The sequence below is a fragment of the Accipiter gentilis genome, chromosome 14 (assembly GCF_929443795.1).
Source record: "Accipiter gentilis chromosome 14, bAccGen1.1, whole genome shotgun sequence".
NCBI classification, from domain to species: domain Eukaryota; kingdom Metazoa; phylum Chordata; class Aves; order Accipitriformes; family Accipitridae; genus Astur; species Astur gentilis.
This window is the reverse complement of record NC_064893.1, coordinates 24361304-24381121: the sequence shown is the minus strand read 5'-3', so window position 1 is coordinate 24381121 and position 19818 is coordinate 24361304. Positions and strand designations below refer to the sequence as shown.

The 19818-nt window shown below is 37.3% G+C and overlaps 1 protein-coding gene across 6 annotated transcripts in view; it reads right to left on the bottom strand.

Moving 5' to 3' along the window:
- Positions 1 to 19818, bottom strand: part of STAU1 (staufen double-stranded RNA binding protein 1) — a 34562-nt gene that overhangs the window by 1022 nt on the left and 13722 nt on the right. For 2 of the 6 annotated variants that reach the window (XM_049816598.1, XM_049816599.1), the window contains 11 exons: positions 19199 to 19355; positions 17421 to 17559; positions 16523 to 16688; positions 10816 to 10914; positions 9249 to 9479; positions 8535 to 8678; positions 7540 to 7686; positions 6653 to 6725; positions 4269 to 4588; positions 3398 to 3520; positions 1777 to 1862 (listed from right to left, as the gene is read on the bottom strand). In XM_049816598.1, coding sequence (XP_049672555.1) covers positions 1777 to 1862; positions 3398 to 3520; positions 4269 to 4588; positions 6653 to 6725; positions 7540 to 7686; positions 8535 to 8678; positions 9249 to 9479; positions 10816 to 10914; positions 16523 to 16688; positions 17421 to 17559; positions 19199 to 19355 — 1685 coding nt within the window. Of the gene's footprint in view, positions 1 to 1628; positions 1677 to 1776; positions 1863 to 3397; positions 3521 to 4268; positions 4589 to 6652; positions 6726 to 7539; positions 7687 to 8534; positions 8679 to 9248; positions 9480 to 10815; positions 10915 to 16522; positions 16689 to 17420; positions 17560 to 19198; positions 19356 to 19818 lie in introns of all 6 variants that reach the window. The other 4 variants (XM_049816604.1, XM_049816600.1, XM_049816601.1 and 1 more) reach the window with 4 other exon arrangements.

The window sequence follows — 19818 nt, the reverse complement described above, 5'->3', positions numbered from 1 at the left end:
TAGGCGATAAAAGACACTTTCCACAAATACAATGCTTCTAAATCAGATACAAAGAATTTGAGGTGCATATAACAATTTGTTTCCATATAACTGACCTCCATTTTTAATCAAATAGCACTTTGTTAATTCTACCATTTTGACAGCTTATTATCTAAATGAGAGGCTAAACTTCCCCCCCCCCCCCTCGCTCAAAGGGAGTAATTTGCAACCCCTTCATGTTTCTGCTGAAAAGAAGCTGTAAAACCTATACATTGTTTACATTTTACATACTGTCTTGGTTTTGGCTGGAATAGAGTTGATTTTCTTCCTAGTAGCTGGTATAGTGTTATGTTTTGGATTTAGTATGAGAATAACGTTGATAACACACTGATGTTTTCAGTTGTTGCTAAGTAGTGTTTATACCAAGTCAAGGATTTTTCAGCTTCTCATGACCAGCCACCAAGAAGGCTGGAGGGGCACAAGCAGTTGGCACAGGACACAGCCAGGGCACCTGACCCAAACTGGCCAACGGCATATTCCATTCCATGTGATGTCATGCCCAGTATAAATTGGGGGGAGTTGGATCACTGCTCAGGAACAAACTGGGCATCTGTCAGCGAGTGGTGAGCAATTGCATTGTGCATCACTTGTTTTGTATGTTCCAATTCTTTTATTATTATTGTCATTTTATTATTGTTACTATTATCATTATTAGTTTCTTCCTTGCTGTTCTATTAGACTGTTCTTATCTCAACCCATGAGTTTTGGGGGGTTTTTCCCCCCTGATTCTCTCCCTTATCCCACTGGATGGGGGGGAAGTGAGCGAACACCTGCATGGTGCTTAGTTGCTGGCTGGGTGTCCTGGTTTCATCTGGGATAGAGTTAATTGTTCTCCTAGTAGCTGGTGCAGTGCTGTCTTGAGTTTAGAATGAGAAGAATGTTGATAACACAATGTTTTGTTTTCAGTTGTTGCTAAGTAATGTTTAGTCTAAAGTCAAGGATTTTTCAGCTTCTCATCCCCAGCCAGCGAGAAAGCTGGAGGGGCACAAGAAGTTGGCACAGGACACAGCCAGGGCAGCTGACCCGAACTGGCCAACGGGGTATTCCACACCATGTGATGTCCCATCTAGTATAGAAACTGGGGGGAGTGGGGGCAGGGGGATCGCTGCTTGGGGACTAACTGGGTGTCGATCGGTGGGTGGTGAGCCATTGCACTGTGTATCATTTGTACATTCCAATCCTTTCGTTACTACTGTTGTCATTTTATTAGTGTTATCATTATTAGTTTTTTCTTCTCTGGTCTATTAAACTGTTCTTATCTCAACCCATGAGTTTTACTTCTTTTCCCAATTTTCTCCCCCATCCTACTGGGTGGGGGGGAGTGAGTGAGCAGCTGCGTGGTGCTCAGTTGCTGACTGGGGTTAAACCACAACACATACAGAAGATTTCTAGGGAGAGAGGAGCAGCTACAACACTTAAACACACTGAAAAGTCACACTATTTGCAAATGTATGTAAAAAAAATAGTTTAAGCAGAGGGATCACAGTCAAAATTACTCTGTATCACAGCCCTTATGTTTTATGCACTTGTTCCTGCTTAGTAATTTGCATTTGACACATGAAAATTACAAGCTTGGTCATAAAACCTACCCTCTCATCCTTCTGAAGAAGCCAACAGCCCTTGGCATTTTAACTTTTCTGGCAAAGAAAAAAAACCCTCACATTTTATTTGTTTATACAACATCACAGGGTTAAAGGTTTCCATTAATGCAAGGGAAAGTCAATGGGTCACACTCACACAGACATTGGTCCATTTCCTGTTCTTGGCATCTCTGTGGTTTGTTGGTCCAACTCAGACAGCAACTTTAAAATATTCAATGCAGCCTAAAGAAAAGAGAGAGCATTCAGCAATTCAATCTGAGTCCATTTCATTAATTTAGTGAAAGCAGGACAGGGACTCACTTAAAACAAAGTAAATGTTCTAATTTGGGTAATATACTTTTTAAGATGAATAATTATGGTGGAAAAATATGCAATAGTGTAGAATTTCACCTTGCTACATTAAAAAATAGAATGGTGCTATGGCTAGGGGATTCCCATTGCATTTGTTTTAGCAACGGGGGAAAATTAATTCAGCAGTACTATTAATATCAAGGGAAAATACATTAAATTAGTAATGGCTCCAACTGTACAGAGCTTAAGACAAAGGATACTAAAGTACACAGAACCAAAAAGTCCTTTGCAGAAAATGAAAACAAGCTGCACAAGAATAAAAAAAATACAACACAGATAGGCCATGTGTGACTGTTTAGAAGAAGAGTCAATGTGACATGGCTAATGCAAAAGTAAGTCACCTCCTTTGAGAACTGACAATTTTTTTTAGCTTTATTCAGATCAATTTCAGGTGCACCTTTTCAGAATATCCCTGATTAGTTATGACACATGCATTAGTGAAAACTGAGTATCTGAACAGAGGAAGGTTCTCACATTGGCCCAGTCGCAATGTTTAAGCTCCGAACTGGCTGTCCTTTTCCCTTCTACCTACTGCACTGACTTGTGTGCTTAGTCTTACAGGAGCTCTTTACAGCAGAATGTAGAGAAATGTCAAAATTAAACAACAAAGATCAAAGAAATCTGTATCAAATTACAGCTATTAAAAATTACTGCAAATTTTTTTTAGTATAAAAATCAGTAAAATCAGGTTTTCCTAAGTGTATTTACATATTGCAAACTATTACTTTAGTCTGCAGTCAGTACTCAGGTCACCACTGGATACCAGAAGATCAAAACTCTTCTCAAATTATACACTGTATACCTATTGTTAGCAATATGTAATGTCTTTTATAGACAAAGTCCCTTACAGTTTACAGTCCAGAAGACTCATTCTTCCACAAAGAAATATTTCAGCTACCGTTAATAAAAGATGTTATTTTTAAAGGGAGCTTAACAGATTTAGAGTGTCTACTGCTATCTAAAGGTGAATTGCATTTCTTCCATTTTGAATTCCGTTCCAGCAGAAAGTCTGGTAACGTCAACCCAAGTATTACAGTTCCCATAATGATGAAATATCAGCCCATTCTGTTACAGAAAATAAGCTGATATGCTCTTCTGTTCCTTTTCATATGTTTTTCTTTAATATGTGCTTATGCAAATAATATTAAGATAAAGAAAATGTGGGTTTTGTAGACCAAAATTGTAGGCATACATTAAGCATTTTAAAGGTTATCTAGATTAGATTCTGGTATTATTAATCAATTATTTCAGCAACCTGTGAAATATTAGAAAAAAAGATGAGCCAAGGAATTGTACAGCATTTAATTCATTGCTATCCAGCAGTAATATGAAACCTTGGTCTATCTGCTGCATCCCTTAGTTCACTGAAGGCCAAAGAGAAAGCATTTCAGCAATATTCATCATACCATATCGTGGCAAGATTCTACATCCTTTCCAATTCCATGGCTGATCAGTGGTGGCTGAGAGGAACAGTTTATAAGAGATACAAACTCGTTCTTGTTATTTTTTGGAAAGTCTTTATATTCAACCTGAAGTAAAAAGAAGGATTTAGTTCTTTCCAGTTAACCAAGTACAGGAAATATATCACAATTGCTATAGATTATTTGCCTACGTATGAAACTGAACCTTACTTTTAGTCATTGTCAGTCAGTAGAACCATTTACTTTGAAGTTTGACTTCACTTGCAATGTTTTTTAGTAATCATGAGAGCTCTGCAAGCCTTCTGAATAAAAGTGGCTACTTAATAAGAATTGTTGCTGGGACCTTTATTCTGATTATAGCTATCTGCATTTAAAATTTTCCCTATTATACTTTTTAATCCACTGAGCTCCTTTAACATATTAATATAGGAACTTACATGCAATTCTGATTAAAGGGACCAAACACAAGAAAATGTACAGCTTAAAGCAAATGTTAATGTATGAAACATTATTAAAAAAAGTGATTTCAGATCAGCCAAGTTCAAGTTCATACTATGTTCCTACATCGTGACAATTTTCAGAAAATGCTACTTTCAATTTTATTCTTCCAAGACTTCAGAGCAGCACTGAATTAAGGCTGAGGATGCAGTACAGAAATGTACATTTGAAAACTAAATAAAAAAGCCCTAAAATTCAGTACATTTCATAGGTGAAGTAAACATTTACATGAATTTCAGCTTAACAAGCAGCTTCAGAATAAATACATCAGTCACCAGCAGAACTAAAAAGCTTTAGAACAACAGGTTGGACCAGTTTGGATAGCTTTGGAAGAAATCTTGCAAAGCTGAACATTTACCTGGATTCCTTGAACATTGGAAAGATAGTCCAGCTGCTCAGAGGGCCTAGTAAGTGGTCCATGGGGTACGTGGCCTGATGAGTTGTTATTCTTTAATATGGTCTCAGCAGTAGGAGAAGTACCACCATACAATAGCTCTCTAGCAATCATTGCTGTTACTGTAGCCTTGGCAGGATTTGGGGCTGCCCTATTGAACTCTTTGGTGTGGTGTCCTTGGTTGGCTCCTACAGCTTGTGCAACCTCAGGGACCATGGGAAGAATTCCAGCAGGAAGCTGCTGATGGCTGAGATAAGGCATCCTAAATTCATCTTCTTTATTACCTGAGAAGAGAGAGGTACATGCTAAACAAATGCTAGCTATCTCTATGAGGCCTTCTGCTGGCACATGAAGGCATATATAGGCATCAAAAGCCGCTTTTGAAAAAAAAAAAAATTTGTTTCAAATTACTTTTGAAACACTAACAAACTTGGCAAGCTTGATTCACCTTTGCTGGGTCAGAGATTCAGCATCATCAAGACAGAGTTTGGCTATTGAATAAATGACTCAGTGCAACACCTGCTTCTGCCAAAAGGAGCACCTGTACCTCTGGGAGCAGTTTCTCCAGGTTAGTCAAACTTGCAGACACCTCAGTTGCAACCACATTTGAGATATATCTTTCGGTTTCAGAAATTTTTATTTCATCATTTAAGCCGTAGGAGCAAATAATGAAACCATAGAATGGCCAGAGCCACTGTTCACTGTTGTAAAGATAGTGACAGATAGTCCACAAAGTTTAAACTGTATGTTGTGAAAACATAAACAGGTAGGTAAGGTTAAATGTAATGTTAGCACAGTATGAAGAAGCAAGAATGACTATTTAAAAATATCCAACGACAGTGAATCGAAAGCAATTCATTGGCATTATGGCATAAGTTAGCTTTACGAGGGATAAGAACAGCTTTTTATGGGGAACTCACACAGAAATGTGGAGAAAAATTAGAGATGTGCTCAAGAAAGGTAGGGAAGACAGTGCTACGGAAATAAACTGAGGAGTCAGTATTATAGCAGAATAGATAAATGAAGTTCAGCAGGACTGAGCTGTTTCAAGTCTAAAGGATTTAAGTCAAAATTTGTAGATGGAAGAAAGCAGGGACAGCAAAGTTTGAATAAGAAGTCAAGAAGTTTACCTAAGATCTTACGGATGCAGTAAAATGTTACTGAAGTCCAAGTCAATCCCAACTATTTATAATTTAAACAACAAAATGATACTTAAACACATAAAGCACCTGAAACATACTATCCAGAACAGAAATAAGTTGCGATAGACAAACTTTCCATAATGACTCCTCCCAACGGTTTACATTAGAGAAAGCCAATGCCTGTAGACTTGGTGGCCAAGTTTGGTTGGGGATTTTTTTTGTTCCAGCCAGTCACCTGTGGATCTGACCACTATAATCATCAGCTGTCTGAAATAAATGCAGGCACAGTTCCTTGCTCTCAGACATTAGAGACCAGGCACAGATGAAGAGGTTGTTCTGTACTACAGGGCCATTCCTTCTTTCTCCAACTCTGCTTTAGGAAGACCAATTTCAGTTAGTATTGACACCCTTTCTCATCTTCATCCCAGGAACGGTCTTCAACATACTGCAGTTATTCCCTCAACATCTGCAAGGTGATACAGCCAAACTTAACACAGCTAACTCTGCCTCAACAAATTCAGCACCACCCCTTGCTACTCTGCCTCAGGCTTAAAGCGACATTTCTGGGGCAATCTTCCAACCTCCGACCACTCTTCCAAATCTAGAAGGCTGTTGCCAGGTGGCAGAAACCCCAGCCCTCTTCCCAGGGAATCTGCTGCCATCCTCATTTGGACCTTATACCAGAGAAATGTTCTGCTGAGCTGATCTCTCCTCCTCCCCCAACCTTTTCCCCCACAGAAATTGCCCCCACTTCACTCCTGCTGTTGGTTGAAGGAGCCTGGTCCCTGGATCAGAACCAAGCTCAGTCCTAACATTCATTCTTGTCCTAGAAAGCCCTAGACACAGATTAAAGCCTGTCCCTCAGATTGAGGTAAGACAAGCCCAGACACCACACAGGTAGCAGCAGCTGCAGCTCCACTAACTGCTCGACCGACCCATTAGCACACACATACTTTTAGCTCAGCCATCTACCCCCTTCACTGAGCAGATGGCCAAGCAAGCTGAATACTGTATGATTTGGGAGGAATAAGCTCTTCAGGATCTGAACAAAACCTTCCCAAGGGGTAGATTTAGTTTGCAAGCCAGCAGCTGCACACCTCTGCTCATTACAGTGTGTTAAATGACACTATTGAAGGGACTGAGAAACATATCTTACATACACACACACCCCAACAGGACCATGCTTCCTTCAGTAAGGGTACTTACTAGTTGAAGTCTCTTCAGAGCCTGGCTCAAAGAAGGTTACTTTTCTTCCATCACCCGGTTTCTTCACTGGTGTCTTCAAAATAGAAGGAAAAAAGCCAAACGCACAATATCCCTTTAAAACTTCGCCCCGCCACGTTTTAAAGTTTTCAAGATGCAGGTGATCTGACTAGTCAAAATTTTACTGAAAAACTTCTTATTCAAAAACTGCAATTATTACAAAGCTACCAAGAAGAGACAAGTTCAGTGATTCTTATTCACTGAATGACTAAAACTATCTACAGACCAGTGAAGTGGTATTAAGAACACAGATATTGAGAACTAGATACCATTATAAAGTCAGTTAAACTAACATTAGTTATTGGTATTGCTGAGGACAACATACTGGGCACAAATGAGCATGTACATGAAAAGGAGAAAACTAAAACCAGACTTGCTCTTTTAACTTGCTAGTAACACTTGTTGAATCAACAGGAGAATGCAAGGCTCTTTCCCTGCTAAGGGACCTACCAAAGAAAGAGACCTGTAACAAACTTTTGACTGTAGTTGGTGATAAGGCTATATAAAACTATTGCTACCACAGAGTCCTATAACTTATATGTCTGCAAGTTTCTAAGACCAATACATCAATTATCACAGGTTCTGAGCCATTCTATAAAGAATACATTCATTTAGCCTTCTGATGAGACTTCGATTTACTTGCAAAATTGAACCCTTAACGTATCCAAAACGCACGATTTTTTAGTGAACAGTCACCTCAGTACACCTGCTTCCTGGCTAGGGCAGAAAGCATCAATTTACTACACTGTTACTGCCTTGCAAAGCTGCTATTGTTTCAGCTCAACTTTTGCCATAGTATTAAACAGTGGTTGATTCTTAAAGGCTCTTACCTTCTCTTCTGTCTTTAATGCTGGCTTTGGAGGTTGAGGTTGAGGGACTTTGAAACCTAAAAGTTCCAACATATTTTCAGCTGCATTGCGTTTAGCAACTTTTTTGTTTGTGCCCATTCCTTCAGCTGTGTGTACACCAACTTTCACCTGGACAAAAGAGGAAGAAAAAAACAAATCAACTCTTAAACAGTAGTATGAGGATTCACTTATTAGTGATCTGTGTCTCGAGCACACTATGAGTCACAAAATAGTTCAAGTAATCATCATTCTAAGCAAGTTGTCATTTATTATCAATGATCATTGGCTTCCAAGCACAAAAAACCCAAACAGAAGTCACACAAACAACTATATTTCATCATCTCACCTTGTCAACAGCCTAAATGCTCAAAACTGGTACCACAGCAGATATAAATTTTCCAAGCTAAAGTTACAGGTTTAGCAGATTTACTAATGCAATGGAAAGAAAGCAAGTAACTTTCCTGTCTTGGCAAGGATAGGAGGGAGGTCTGGAAAATGCACTTAATTATGAGAGGCTAGTAGATACTCAGTATTAAAAATACTACTATGCTATTGGGATTTGCAATGCAGAGTGCAGAAAGTGCTGCACTCTAAAGCAACACATGAAAGCTCAGGGGAAGGAGGAAATGAAGGATACCCAGGTTGGTGTTAATGAATCCTACATTACAAAATATAAGAAGCTCAGTATCTCTTAAGAGAGTATTAATATTGCTGTTAATTAAAACATTAGTCAGTTACAACAGACCTCTGATGCCCTACGCAGTTTGTTTTTAAACATGATTCAGATCACTTTTCTTGAACTTCTGTCTTCCCTGAATGTATCCCACTAGATATTTTCTTAATAAATTTAATGGAAATTTGGCTGTAATCCTGTTAACTTTGTACATCATCATGACAACCTGATTACCATAAGACAAAAAAAAAAAAAAAAAGGCATCACAGCCATGCAACTAGATTCCTCAAATTAACATACAAACCTGCATAACAAACTCCCTGCGCCTTGGAAGACCACGTTCTGTGATGAGCATGTATTCTGGTTCCTTCTCTTTCTTGGCCTGCTGTATCTGGGCAAGTCTGCTAATGGGATTCATTCCTTGACCATACTCTGGACTTGTTTGCAGCTATGCAGAACAATGTTTAGGAAATAAACCAAAATTTGTGAATATTTGGTTTAATAGACAAAATGCAGCGTGCCACTGAATTAATTAATCTCTAGAATTTAAAAACATTGAAATAAAAAGTTGCTTAATGAACCACCGTCACAGCCGAAGAGAAACACTCAATTTATTTGGCTCTGCTGTCACAGTTGACCACATATAACCTACCACTGGTAACAGTTTTACAAGTTCTAATACTGCTATATTAGAAGAGACAGGCTTGCAGGAGAATTTGCACAAGCAAAATCATGCAAAACCTGAAGCTGTAAAGTCTAAGGCTTGAAAGTCAGAGCTTGATTTTTATGTGCCGCTCATTCTTTTATAAGGTTTCTCTTTCATGCTGAATTTACTGATAACTGTTGTAAAAGTGGTGTCAGAACCCCATTTAGAGTGGGAGCAAAATGTCATTTCATTTGTAGTACCAAACTGCTGATAAACATTGAGCAGTTGAAGAGTGTTTATAATTAACTCAGAAATGCCTCTCATCTGATGATTAGTTATAATAGTCAGATTTCCAGTGTGTTTGTCTCTTACCTTCACTATTGATTTTGTTTTCTTTTTGATTCGTGGCTTCATTTTCTCAACCGTAGGAAGAGGTGGCAATTTTTTCAGTTCTTCTAGGACCGCTATTGCAGCATTTTTCTTTGAGATCTTCTTGCTCTTTCCTTCACCTTCACCCATGAATTCTCCAACTGACACCTTGGTTACAAAGCTCTTCATATGGGGAGGACCACTTTCCTTGGTCACCTGTTTCAGAGGGAAAAACTGAGTGAAAGCGTGATAAACACTTATTAAAAATGGTAGGGCACATTGTTTATAGCAAACTTCTCTCAAGAACTACGGATAAAGAGATTTTAGATTCTCATACAATCCAGAAAGTAGAGAAGTAAATCATAACTCACTCCACTAACATAATCCCACCCAAATAAACATATACTTTAAAAAGATCAGATGCAGCAAGCAGTAAACAGTATTTACATATGTCATTAATCCATCTTATTTAATTTACTGATTTACTCTTTCATTATTAAAATATGACTGTTCTATTTCATCAGTGTGTACTTCCACACAGTTAACATCACCTCATTAAATACATCATGTTACAGTAATAGAACATTACAGAGAAAGCAATTCTTTAGCATCCAGCATTTTAGTTCAGAAATCAAGAATTCTGGAGACATCTAAGAGATAGCTGCCTACTACAGATTTAGTCTTTTAACTCCATTCATAACACATCATACTTCAAAATATCCATAAAGTCAAAAAGTAAGAATGAATTAAGAACTTCCACCCACAACTGGCTTTGTGTGACAGTATGTTTTTACCAGTGATGCTCAGGCTAACCTGCAATAATTGAAAGCTTCACGTAAAATTTCATAGAACGGTTTTAGAAGCAATATAGGTACACACAATTGCGTTTTCTTACTATAATAATTCAGATAGTTGACTTAAATGTTACTCTGCCAGCTCAGGAAAGCAGCATGATAAATTAATATTTTAATGAAACAGAGATGCTCCTATGGAAGCTATTGATTTAAGATAACTAAAATGATCAAGGAGGGGCAAAGAGGCAGCAAGCAGCCAGGCCAAAGGGAAAGGAAAGCAAGATGCACATGAGGTCACCCCATGGCAAGAAAAGAAACCTATTCGTGAGATTGTGCAACTTGCGGGTAGTCCACATCAGTGCTTAATTAAGCAAATACTTCCATAAATGTCTTTCAGAGTGAGCTATACTCTTTTGCCTCGACTCTGCACTTCAATGTTCTAACCATTAACGTGGGGTTGTGTTTTGTTTCTTCACTGTAATACTAATTTTTCAAAAAGCTTGGAAAAAAGATTGCACAGACAACCACAGCATAGCTGTTCACTCATGTTATGATTTTAGTGCATGAATTTGTGAACAGGTGGATTTTTCTTGTTTTTTTCACTTCACCATATAAACTCCAAGACAATCAGGGTGACTGTCAAAGGTAAAAGTGTATTCACAACTAACAAGACATGTTAAAAGTCAGTTGTTTGGGTTATCTAGAAGAGACTCAACTTAATGTGTACCCTTAATATTCTAATAAAAACAAATCTAGAGCTTGTAAAATAAACATACCTCAAAATTCACAGGCAAGTTCCTTTTAAGTGCAATCTCAAAAACTTGGCTTATTTCAGATTTATTGAGATTTTCATCATCTGGTTCTTTTCCGTTAACCTAAAAGAAGCATACTCTATTTAAAATAAAGATCCTATTAAATTGAATTTTATCCATCCAAACAGTTACTGAACTCTCAAAATTTTAAGTAGTCTAACCTTTACTGCCATTTTACATGAATGTGTAGAAATGCAGCACACATACTACAGAATGGAAACTTAAGAAGTTCATTTAATGTGTATGTGTAAAAGCTAGCAAACCTTCACATTTTCATGTGCTTGTTACAGGAAAGAACAAATGGGATAAGGGCCAATAGGTTTAAAAATCTATCTATAGAAAACCAAACTGAAGTGTTAAATGAACTGATTTCCAAATGGAAGTACCTTTATGAAATACAATTTTCATATACTGATTGGACATTTGTACCAAAAGCACTAAGACAGTATCAGATAAGAGAAAGGGCAGGAAAAATAAAGATTCTGAGAATGGGACCAATGTGAATAAAGGATGGCTAATTAGACCCTGGCAGAGTCCTGCCTTTTAACATGCTCCCTTGTAAGTGCTTCATCTACAGATTTTTTTTCTCATCTGAAGAATATACTATCAGGAACTTGCCTTAAATCAAATGGTGTACATCTCTGAGAACTTACACCTGCTAGGAGGACAGCAGTGCCAGGTGAAGCTTACCTACAGGCACTTCTACGTATCTCCAGGTAAAATTTTGATTGTGATTCCAAAAATGTCTTCACTGATGTTGGGATCAACATGAACTAAGAGGCATGGTAATAGCAACAGAGAAATTTTAAGACTAAGTGTCCAGCAGTGATATTGGAAAGATTATGATAAAGATGAACAGCAACAATTTCACCAATTATATCACGCCACAATACTAGTTATGCAACCAGGTAACAGAAATTATTTAAATATTTTATTGGAGCAGTGGAAATATGCTAGAGAGCTCTCATTGATTAAAACTAGTTTTGATGGTATCAAGCATCCCCAATGTCTCTTACCAACAAGTTAGATTAAACCATGAAGGAAATTTTTTTTCCCGCCACTTAAAGCAGCCTCTTCCCATCTCAGAAAAAAATATTAGTAAAATTAATCTGTGGTTTTCACTCCTCCCACTGTCCCATCAGATTTCACACTGTTCTTATGGGCTGACCTTGTATTTCAGGTTTGAGTTGCAAACATTTCAGAAGAGCACATATAGCCCAACACCCTTTTACAATGCTAACATCTGATACTTCTCATCCCACTACTACATCCAGTCTCCAACCTCTACACAGAGGTGTACATAGAGCAAGCTTCAGGTCTGCAAAAACTGAGACCACATGATGGCACCACTCCCACAGGAGCGAGATAGATGCCCTGTGCATTAGACTACATAAGAAACGTGGAGGCAGCACCTACATGAGAGGAACCATACTATACCTCAGCAGAAGGCACAACACAGGTAAAAATTGGCAAAACCAAGATTGAATACAGGAGTCAAAAGTCTTGATCATCATATTCTAAACCTATTTCAAATGCAATTGGTAAGTTCAAAAGGAACAGCATCACATACCCAGAAAAAAAATATCTGAACTACTAAGGTCTTACTTTATTACAGTCTAGGTGTTACAGCAAGTTTATTACCAGCACCTCTAGGAATGCTCTGTCACCACCCTTACTATCAAAACATTAACACAATCACTTCACTACAAAAATTCGTCCCCTCCTTGTAATTTCAGGTATATTCTAGTTTTTCAAATTCTGACATTTTTCCTTGCGAAGATGACCAGGACTTCTCTTTATTGGATTAGATTTTTCCCATGTAACATTGTTTCAAGAGAATACAAATGAATAGTATGGAATTATTTGCCATATTACGGTGTATATTCTTGACATACTCCAAGTCTGTTCACACGGTGTAAAACACAGGTACTTTTCTTCAATACCTTTATCTAAAAAGAGTAAATTAATGGCAAAATAACAATTAACAGTCTATAGCTATTTTAGCAATTATTCTGCCTCTACTTGAGTTCTGGATCAGTTTATTTTATAACTCAGAAATAATCATACACACACGCTCTCCCTCTTTCTCTTTCCCTGCACACCTCAAGGCAGATGATCTATAAAGTCTGCTTTTAAAGTCGTTTGCATGTGTGCCTAAACTAAACTCTCCAAGGAACCTATGCCTCTAAATCAGAATGAGACCACGAATATAAGCATTTACCACTCTTAGCTCTCATCAAATTGTTCAAATCCATCTCTAACAAGTGAAAAAAAGTCACAAAAGGAAACAAAAGTGGTAGATTAAAAAACTCCCAAGCAAACTGTAAAAGTAATAGACTCCTTTAAGAGGGATTCGCCATTTTCTAGGAACTCTTTCAACACGCACTTCCTCAAAGACTGCTTATAAGCAAATTCTAAAAACCAGTCAAGTGGCTGATTAGAACTACATTGACTTCAACATAGGTACCAGTCTATTTTCTTCCATGTTAAGGGTATAAAGAGCAGCTGATATTTACCAAATAAGTTGGCCAAAAGCATAGAAACAATTCTGGTTTTAGTACTTTCAGGCAAAAGTTAGAATTTCTGTTTAAGAACTGGGCTAGAAAGCATAGCTTTCTAGGTTTTCTAAGCCTTAAATTGATGCTTTATCATCTCTGTCTTTGAATATGCAAAGTAACCCCATACTGCAAGTTTGTCAGTGTGTCTTAACTCCAGTTATCTTAATTTAGGTGGGAAGGGACCTTTGGGGGTCTCCTACCACAGTGTCCCACTCAAAGCAGAGCAGACTTTAAAACTAAATTAGGTTATTCAGGCAGGGCTTTGTCCAGTTGAGAGCTAATATTATGAAAATTTTTTTCCTGCCACTTGCTGCTACATTTGCAGCCTGAGAAGATCTGGGAAATGGTCATTCTTACCCTTAAAGTCTAATCATTTTATTCAATTATTTCTTCTTAAGCACTGAATATTTTCTAATTTAAAAATACAAGAGTAAAATCCTGTAAATACAAAAATCTGTAAAATAAAAAAAAATTACAAAATTACCTCCCTCCCCCCCCAAAATACAAGAGTTCAAGCTTAAGCATATTTTGTTTACACACACACAAATGGGACACACAAAAATAACTACATTTAAAAGGAAAATTACTGGCAACATCAACTAATAGGTAGGAAGTATCAGGATTATGTCTGCTTGTGAAATCTTAATTTGCCTCCATTGTATACACACATTGTAATAGCACCTCTTATGATCTTACACTACTGTATCCTTCAAGGACCTTGCCTCACTGATTGGAAGAACAAACAGTGCTCACTTAGTCATAAAATCTTCCTTTTTTTATCTTCATCCTGTCTAGTGCAAAATGCTGTTACAAAAACAGCAATTCCCTCAGACATTCCTAAAGCTACAACATTTGAAAGCCACAAATATTTATGAACTTAGCATTTATCTACCAAACTTTAAATTAAGATCTGATTTATCCGAGTACTCATTATAAAACAGCACACTCTGTTCAAAGGATTGCTCTCCTTAAGCATAGCTGCATTTCTTACTGTTCATTTTGTAGACAAGTCAAACATAAATAGGAAAATAAAATGACAAATGCATGTTTCTCTTGAAAGTTTAAGTGACTTGCCCAGCATATGTATAGCAGGGTCAAGACAGCATTCAGCTCTCAGCCAGCTTGCAACTGTTTTATTCATAAAATTAATTCTCCCTTCTTGCAATCTCTTGCATCATTCACAACAGTATTTCCCTTATGTCCTTAAAAAAAACCCCAAAACAAACAGAACAAAAAATGAGAAGGAGAGACTCTGTACGTTTACTTCCTTTACTTCTTGATTTACACCCCTTACACCGAATGAGACATCCTATAGAAAAGGATACATGGTCATATAAAGACAATTGCAGTGTTTGTTCTGAAGACCTCACATTACTCAACTTTAAACACAACTCTACAAATATTCAGAAAGTCACTTGTACAGAAGCATTTCTAAAAAAGTGAACAGAAAAGAATTCAGTTACATGTGATCCTATTATTTTCTGCAGAGTTGAACTCCTTGGATCCAGTACACAGAACTTTGCTACCTGAGGCAGAAAAATGTGTGGTGACAGTAGGTTACCTTTTAGGAGAGTGAGTGCAAAAGGAGGATGTTATGCATCACTGACACAGAATGAGAATGGTCAGGAATTTGGGGTCCCCCTGTACTGAAGGGGAAGATCCCCTTCAGGCTTGACCTCTCCTACATGAAGACCTCCAGCTTGTCCCTGACCACACTCTGCCTATCACCAGTTCTAGATTTCAGTGCAGAACTTATCTCCACTCTTTCAGCTTCTACTCGCAGCATTAGTCTCTTCTCCTCAACAGCATTTGTAATCCCTTGACTTTTAGTACCCTCCATCATTCAATAATCTACATTACTCCAGGAGAGCTTTCTGTCACCTGAACCACTACCATCAGTGCCTCCTAGGCCTCTTCCCTGAACCATCAGATCCAGTGGTTTTGCCTAATTATCTGGGCAATAATTCCCACAAACACACTTGGAAGTTTTAACTCAATGTCCCTTGGCTTCACAACACATTCCTCAAATCTCTTGCTCTGCCATTCCTGGTAGTTCCCAGCTATTTTTTTTTCCCCAGTCTGAGACCCCTTGTTACCTTCTTGCCCAATTCTTCATTTTCCTTCTTTCTCAGCACGTAGCCAGACTCTGTATCCAGCAAGTTCTCATGCTCCCCCAATTCTAAGTTATCAGTCTAACCTCCACATCCTGTTCCTCACCTCTCTGACAATGTCCTAGTCTCTCTTGCTTCTAGGTTTGTATCGCATGGCCGCCTCCTCAACACGATCTAGATGCCAGCATGGAGTACATCAATAGACGTACTCTTGCTCTTAGTTCTAACATCAAGCCCTCATAACTCAGACAAAATGGTATAATAAGCCCATAAAGGAAAGACTAAATATGCTCTTTCTAGTAGTCTTTGGGCAAAGCAGTCAGACAAAATACAGAGAAGGTGCACACAGTCAGTCCTAAAAGCTACGAGTAACTTTTGTGCACACAATGAGACCTTCTGCCTAATGCAACTTAACAAAAAAGCATGAAAAAACCCCAATAACAGGGTCTTGGAAAGGAAAGTGCTGGGCAGCCATAAATATATGGAGGGATAAAAATTTGCTTCTTATATTCATATCAAAATGTGTGTATGAGTTTACTACTTCCACGAACTTCCTGCTTTTCCAGAACTTCCATGGTTCTTTCCAAAATCATGTAGGAATTTTGCCCAGCAAGCAAACCCATGTCTGATTTCTATGTTGCCCATACAAGAATGCAAGTACCCCATTTACACACTTCTTCAGAAGTTTGTATATGATCTGTACCTGATAAGATATTAGTTCCTATCTACGCTTCCAGTGCTCATATCTGACAGAGGTCTATAGCATTGCTGTGGAAAAATATGACAGCAAAAGAATTAATATAACTTCATTTGGGAAAACTCTAGTTCCATAGAAATCTATGTTTTTAAATCAAAGTGTTGCTATTGACACAAGTAGGTTAACACTACTACACAGAATTAAATTTCACAACTGTCATCTTCCTCTCAATAAGGAAAAAATCTACAACAATATCTCAGTTTATCACAGCAACTTATGCTTACAACAATAAGATTAATTCCCACCTCTGGTTTCTCAGGCAAGGGCTCATTCTGCAGTACTTTCAGTGCTTTAGCAGCTGCATCATGCTTAGCAGCTTGTCTTGTTCTTCCTTTCCCATGAAACTGCTGCCCTCCAATTGAAAGCTCAACTTGATAAAGTAAGGGCCCAACAGGAAATGGGTAAAAGTACCTGCAAAGAGAGAGATTTAAATAAGCAAATAGTTTGGCCTACAAAGTAAACAGAAACATAAATTATACGTGGATGAATCTCTTGGGTATCAGTAACCATGACTGAGCACTGGAGTACTAGTATTAAAAAGCCAAATTTTGATTTAAAGTCTAAAAGATTTTAGGGGGACGGCTTTGAAACAGAGTATCAACATTTCTTGTTTTACAAGACCAACACATTTCTAACCAACTAGAATACAGAAAGACAATGTAACTTCATTTTTATAGACTTGGTGGCCAGTAAGTTTTGAATTCTCAATTCCTATACCCATATAAAATTCTTTAAATGGAAGCTTTAATTTAAATAGCTTTAGAAAAAGCATCACACTGTTTCCTCCACTTTTGCTTTTACACAGAAAGGAAATGCAAGAAATATTTAACTAATATTTAGCTAGTCACTTCATGAAGCTGGCTATAACCAAATGCCCTCAAAAACACTTCTTCATCCCTTTCCCCTCCCCTCCAAAGGAAAAAAAAACCCCAACCCTTAAATAAGACAAATTACAGATATTAATGGGGTCTACTTATCAAAACCTTTTGCCTCATAAGCTGGCTATGTTTCAAGCTGAATATCCCTTTAAGGGACCTTGTATTTTTTGCTAGTTTTCAGAAGATAGCATCAAAGCACTCAGATGATGAGAGCGGATGTTCAAAGATAGGAGACTGCAAAACCAAAAAATTAAACAATACATACCGTGGAGGATAAGTACCACCTCTCATAGTATAGTTGTAAGTGGATCTCATCCCTGTATAAGGATCGATAGGTTTGTACATAGGTTTCTTTCCCAGCTTCATGCAAAGTGCATTCAACTCCACTGTGGGGGTTACGCTGTCTAAATAAAAAGGCATATAAAGAGAGTAGTCCAACTGTCAAAAGGAACTGAAACAATCTAAACATTTATGCTCTCTCAAAGCAGGGGAAAATGAGCTCAAGTTTTGCCATATGCAGTATCTTAAATGAATGAATTTTCAATAGAAATGCTAATGAACACGAAGAAAGTAAGTCTACATGATGCATATTAAATTAGCAGCCTAGTGGGGTTGTGACAAATCCTTTTTTGCTGGGGGCTTTATTTTTTTGTTTTGTTTTGTTGTATTTTGCTTTAAACTTGTGAAGCTACCAATTTATTGATTTTTACAGTGTATCTAATAATGTGGTCTGCAGAACAGAATTTCCTCTTTCCTCTTTCTTTAAGTATTTTTAAATACTTTTAAATTAACAGACATGCTGCATACCTTCTGTGTCTGTTGTTTACTGAGAATGATCAAATATTTCTCTTTGTACTCAATGACCTAAGAAGGGTTTTTATGACTCTTCACTTTCAAATTGTAACTGGCCTTTTCAAAAGGAAGGTATATTGCTACTGAGGACCATAAACATTTCTCTCAACACAGATATCGTGTGGATGAGAACTGACTCCCTGACTATTCTCATTTGAGAAAGTATAGTCATGTAAATGTAAGTTTTTCTATCACAGGCCTCACTGGCTCAAAAATCTGTGTATTTTAGTACAACAGTGTTTTGTTATAGGGCAATCGTCAAAAGAAAATGAAATTATGGAACAGATTCACAGACAAAATAAGTTATTGCTAGCTTCTAATATTTTCACTGTTGACTGTACAAAGTGTTTCTAAAAAAAGAATTTAGGTGATAACAGAATACAACTGGCACAAAAAATAAGTTTTAATCTTTGCTGAACATGCTAATGCTATCCCAATAGTTTTGAATTCAAGTGACTAAGTAAATGCAAAACAATCACATGTGCAGCTGAGATGTGAAGCTAGTTCTTAATTAATTTTATATATTAAATATAACTTAAAAGCAACCTTAGTAAAGTAAGAAGTTCCCTAAACATAGCAAACTAAAACTTTTATACAAATCAACATCTATTTCTCTTTAAAGAAGTACAAATTATGCAAATTCCAAAGTTCTCATCCAATCTCTCAACAGAAATTTAAGTTTTGTTTTGTTTTTTTAAATTAAACATTTCCGAAGAAATCTTTATTGTCAAACTTTTGAATTATCCTATCGGAATTACCAAACACATTCATCTGCCCATGCAAAAGATTATTCTTTGCTGTGAACAAATTCCTTATGGTTTTTTTTTTTTGTTTGTTTGGATTTTTTTTACTCAGTTTTCTTTTTTTTTAAGATTAGGATAATCATCTTTTCCAGGATTTCACCAAGTGCTATAATACTAAACAGTAAGTTAAGCAGTGGGTTCTTCAAGCCTGATTGACTTGATAGAAAAACCCTATACTTTTAACTTGTTAATATGATGATTCTTATCATGTTGCCTACAAAAATCAAAGATTAAATCAAGATGATGTTCTCACAAAACCTGACAATTGCCATTGTTAAATATGCAGAATCACTGGTTTTATTCATCCCTATGCAACTTTAAAATACATACCAAAACCAGAAAGGTGTATTCTATTTTTTTTTTTTTAATCACTTTGTGTGGCAAATACCTGGATTCTTGCCTTCACTACGAGATGGACGAGCTGTAGGCTTAGGGAATTTTGTCCCTTCTAAAGCTTTGGCAGCTGCCGCATGTTGAGCTTTTTTAATACTAGTTCCTTCAGCTTCCCAGTGCTGGTCCCCAAGAGTCAGTTGCACTGTAAACACCTCAAAAATAGAAAACATGAATTTTATTACAAGCTGCTTCAGAATTCACATCATTTATTAGACCCTCTTACACAAAACAATGAGTCTTTTAGTGATGTAAAAGTTGAGAATATCAAAGCCTTCCTCAAGTACCATGTCATCTCCAGATTTTTTGAACACTTGGACGTCGATAGGACTTCCCCAATTACTGAACTAAGAATTTCACAATAACTGTAGCTAGCAACTTTCCCGCATACTGCATGAGATCATATAGGCTAAAAACCCAAAAGACACAATGTGTATAGAGGTGACAGCTACATGGATAGCTAGTATGCCAACATTACTTGGAATGGCAGCCTTGAAATTCAGACTTTTTATTCCCCATAACTCAATCCTTGCTTTAATACTGTGGGGTTTTTTTAATTATATTTTTCAGCAGTTTAAAGACAGGTAAGTTCACATCGCACCATAAAAGCTCCAACAT